The sequence below is a fragment of the Poecilia formosa genome, unplaced genomic scaffold (genome assembly GCF_000485575.1).
Source record: "Poecilia formosa unplaced genomic scaffold, Poecilia_formosa-5.1.2 Scaffold39, whole genome shotgun sequence".
In the NCBI taxonomy this organism is placed as follows: domain Eukaryota; kingdom Metazoa; phylum Chordata; class Actinopteri; order Cyprinodontiformes; family Poeciliidae; genus Poecilia; species Poecilia formosa.
The window spans coordinates 1,967,325-1,972,057 of NW_006799978.1; the positions used below are offsets into that span (position 1 = coordinate 1,967,325).

The window sequence follows — 4,733 nt, forward strand, 5'->3', positions numbered from 1 at the left end:
TCTAAATCGAAATAGGTTTTCCTTTTTATGTAACCAGCTTCACTCTCATTCCTGAAGGAAGGCTTCCCCACAACAAGATGCTACCAACACCCTCTACTCTGATCTTCTATGGTAAATATTACTTTTTTGGACCGTTCTCTTTAAAGCTGAGTAATGGTTGTGTGTGACAACAGCATTTTCTGAAATACCAGCCTGTCTGACACAAGAAGCCACGCAGTGCTCAAGTATCTTTACCATCTCCAAATGTCTAAACCTAAAGATAAATAAATTTAAGTCTGGAAGTTTTCTCCTAAACATGCACCAACTATAATAAACCAATTGATTCAATCTAACAGGTTGACAGGAACAAGCACTAAAAAATATTTTTTTTTTTTTAAATTCTGTCTTAATTAGAATTTTTACAGCTTCAAAATAATGTAAGACAGAAGTACAAATGCCAGCTTTTAATATTTTATGAGATCCTTTTACATAAAGGTGTAAATCTTTTTTATCATTGCCTGGTATGGTAATTTGAGATTGGCTAATGAAACCAGATGAGTTTCTCTGGTTGAAGAGGCTGACATGTAGCCTGCATGCTGATCTTTATTTTAAAGATGTGCGATGTTTTCCCTGCAGCCGGTTCCTGCCCAGCAGGCAGTGAGAATCGGCATCAAGGAAAACCAAGAGACAGCGTTTCTTTTGTTCCTGCTTGTTTTTATGTTCAGAAGCAAAAAACTGTAGGGTCTGCTGCATATACTAATGGCTACCACAGTTTATTTGACACTGGGATTGTGTTATTTCATTTATGGGTAATCTAAAATGAATTCCCTATTGGTGTAATGAAACTACCTTTCATTAAATTTCTCTTTACTCTCTTTTGTTTGATCAACTAAATGTGACACTCTAAAGATTTCTATTTTAAAATTTACAAAACAAAACAAATGACAGCGACTTTGTTTAATGTAAAATTATCTTTGATATCTTTTCAGATTATCCGCAGCTGTACATCAAAAAGGTTATTGCAGAATTGAAATTCAAAAAGATGAATTCATGTGGTTTTAGACTCTCTCCACATACAGGAATAGAATTCAAATATGTTTATGGCAGCATTCGTGATTTTGGCTACTAATGAAAACCCAAAATTCATAATAAGTGAATATTGCATAAGAATAACACAGTTTACACAATCAAAAAGAAGACTGGTTATTACAAACAACAGGTAAATGCTGAGGAAACTAGGTGTTCACAGTGCTGCATCCAAGCACATTAAGGAAAGTTTAGTGAAAGAAAAAAGTGTGGTAGAAGTTTGCGTGGGAAACAGGGATAACTGCAGTCTTTAACGGATTGTAAAGCAATTGCGAAGATTCACAAAACATCTGAAATCAGCCCTTCAACATCCACCAAACCAAGACATGAACCACAACGATGACAATGGTTGTCCATGTCTAGAACCACATTTCTGATTCAGAAGATGTTTAAGATTTCTCCTGAACCAGAGACAGTATCATATCTTACTTTGACTTAGGAGAAAAGAAAACTGGACGGTTGTTCAGATGAAAGTAAACTTTATATTCCAGTTGGAAATGAGACCCAGAGTTTGGGTGAAGTGTAAAATTTTCAATCAGTGATGATTTGGGAGCCATGTCGTCTTCTGGTGTTGATGTTCAAAGACATACAACATATTCATCATTTTTTTGGATTGAACCACTGATTAAGTACATCTGTATTTCCCCAAAGATGATTAATCTTCAAAGACGTTTTCTAAAATGACTCATTTGTGAGCAAATTGTGCCAGGTGTGTCCTGCCTCTCGCACAATGAGTCCCGTGAACCTGAGAGTTTGCAGACGATGGACCTAATCGCAGAGCGCTTAACGGACTGAATACACATGGATCCATGTTGCTGAAAAACTCTGCAGGGTAAATAATATCAACCTTAATGAATGATACACAGAATAACAAGAAATCTGCAACTTTTATTTAGAAATAGTTTCAAAAAATAATGAAGTTAGCACACATTCCATATACAAAATGTCAGTGTTAAGCCTGAATATGTAATGGAACTGAATAGCAACTATGGTTTGTTTCTAATGTTGATTTGAAGAAACCTTGAAAATAATACAGCTTAGGTTGAGTTTTGACAGGGAATTGAAGACAAATCTGCTAATTTAAAAAAAAAATAGTGCAAAACAGAAGTGAAAACAGTTTAAAAGCATTTTCAGAATGCTGACAAATAAATTTAGTATTTAATGGAAGCAAAGTAGCTTTTGAAACGGGATACAGCTTTTAAATATTTTAACTTTTTATATAAAATATATGATTTACGTATATATATTGTGTGTATATCTATATTTATATATGTATATGTCTTACATTATATTTCCAATTTCAAATAGGTAACCTCACAGTCTCAACAATAAAATGAAAACAAATGGCATTAATGAAATAAAAGTATGTAGTATAATGTGGCAACAACATGCAACCGGTGCTACTTTATTGTCAGATCAATGCAAAAAATATGGAGATGGAAAAACAAAGCAAAAAGGTTATTGTTATTAGCACTGTCATTGCCACCAACTGTACACCTAGATACAAAAGTTACAGAATGTATCAGAGTCATTTACATTCACTGAGATGACAGTTATTTATTATAGTAAGACTATAGTTATACCTACTGGCACTAGAATTTGGCACTCTTACTTATTTGGCATTTTGGACCTTCACCTAAGCCATATGAAAGTGGATGCCTCCTCTTCATGTCTTCAGAATGTAATACTATAATACCGTATCATCCTGTTCATTGTTTTCCATTCATGACATGTAAACAGATTATGTTTCTTCTTGAAAACAGAGCGGTAACTCTGGTCCTCGTCAGAAAAATTACAAACAGCAAAAGCACTGAAGCCAACAGAGACAAAAGAACAAAAGAAAATTGCTGCAACAACTCCAACAATAAAAAGCTAAGAAGGATTATTTCCAAATGTCAAGCATTGACATATAGATCATATCAACACCTAATGTTAAGGAATAAAATATACAGGAAAGTTTTTATTAAGAATTAATTACATGACTTTAAGATCTCACTCTCTTATGTAATGTTTTTGGCTTTCAAAATATGGAACTAGAAGCTGTTTAGTACTTTTTATCTGAACTCTCATGTTAAGTCGTTCATATCCAACCAGTATGTACGCAAGTTTATTTAAAAGCTATTCTATTTTATGTGAAAATACATAAAAATATTTTTTTGTACATTTTTTCTCTGCAAATTTTCTTACAAAAAAAAAAAATCCATTTCACATCTTAATGGAGGTGATAACAAGTGTGCTTGAAAATCCAGTTTGGCGGTGGGGGCTACAGAAACAGTTGTAATCAATAAATTGACCCCTCTCTCTCACACACACACACGCACACACACACACACACTCGCGCGCACTTGCACTATTCAGGCACACAAATACAGCGGGGCTGACTGAATCGCTGACACCCAGGAGAAACTGCAGCCGTGAATCAAGCCCTTGCTTCTTTCTCAGTCCAGTTCAAGCAGGTAGGAAAGCATGACACCACAAGTCTAGAAAACAAAAGCCAACTGTTTATATTTCGAGTAAAATTCCACCCTTTAAGGGAAGCTATTTTATGGAAAATGTAGATAGAGAGCAACAGTAAAAGTCTTCGTGTGGAGAAAGAGAAATCTCTCTCATACCTTTACTTTTTCACAAGACAAACAAAAAAAAAGGTGCCAAAACAGAAACGAGGGACGAAAGGAAAAAAAAAAAATCACTCTATTAAAACCATTGTAAGGCACTCAGGAGTTTCTCAGTGATCAGGATAGATCTGTCAGGCTGACGTTTAGTCCCATGTCAGGTCTCGCATACGGGACAGCGTGGACAGCTTTGGGAAACTCTGGAGTCATCACCCGACCATTCTCCCCAGTACTCCCTGTAACGGAAAGTCTCGCTTTATTCCTCATGGCATCCCCAAAGGTCACCTACAAAAGCACAGAAGCCACATGCACATCCAGACACAAGCCAGCCCAATCATCACACACACGCACACACACACGGATCCATACACAAACAAGAAAGCAACATGTTAGACGGATGCGTCTGACCACATCAAAATGCTTAAGAGATTATAGATACATAAATATGAGAATGTAGATGAGAACTTAACGTGAGGTCTGTGATTAACACAATGCAAGATGCAAATGATCATGCAAAGGTTTCTGCATGGTCATTGCAAGCATTATTGTTGAAGTACGTTACTAGGACAGAGGTATTAACAAGCATGGCCATCAACAGTCATACATGAAAATGGTTTCAAAGAGGTAGAGAACATAAATTAACAAACACAATTTTTATGCTTGTAAAAAAGGGGGAGTATCGCTTTCTCTCATTAAAATCATAAATCACCAGTACATACGATCCGTTGGCCAACCTCTTCACTCACTAACACTGAAGGATGGAACGGATGGAGCCAAAAAAGCGTGCATTTGGGGGGAATTTATGAAAACCTCGATCCCTACCCCCTAAATTTTTACACTTTCGATCCCATATACGTTGTAACCTTCCTTATAAGTTGCAAAATTCTGTGAATTCTGCGAGGAAGTTGGATTAATATTCTGTGCATTCTTTGCCACCTTCATTCGTTTCGCCTCGGCTCGGGACTTGTAACAGAACTCAATCAAGGCCACCAGCATGGCCAAACCGAGTCCGCCGACCAGAATGTAGAAGACCCCAGCCACGTTGCTCAGGCTTAG

At 36.4% G+C, this 4,733-nt stretch overlaps 1 protein-coding gene across 6 annotated transcripts in view; it reads right to left on the reverse strand.

The window, feature by feature from the left end:
- Positions 1–1,933: 1,933 nt before the first annotated feature.
- Positions 1,934–4,733, reverse strand: part of gria2b (glutamate receptor, ionotropic, AMPA 2b) — a 48,895-nt gene continuing 46,095 nt past the window's right edge. For 2 of the 6 annotated variants that reach the window (XM_007551041.2, XM_007551037.2), the window contains exons 15-16: positions 4,614–4,733; positions 1,934–3,962 (exon numbers count right to left, since the gene is read on the reverse strand). The exon at positions 4,614–4,733 is cut by the window's right edge and continues 15 nt beyond it. In XM_007551041.2, coding sequence (XP_007551103.1) covers positions 3,798–3,962; positions 4,614–4,733 — 285 coding nt within the window. In that variant the 3' untranslated portion in view covers positions 1,934–3,797. Of the gene's footprint in view, positions 3,963–4,499 lie in introns of all 6 variants that reach the window. The other 4 variants (XM_016670891.1, XM_016670890.1, XM_007551038.2 and 1 more) reach the window with 4 other exon arrangements.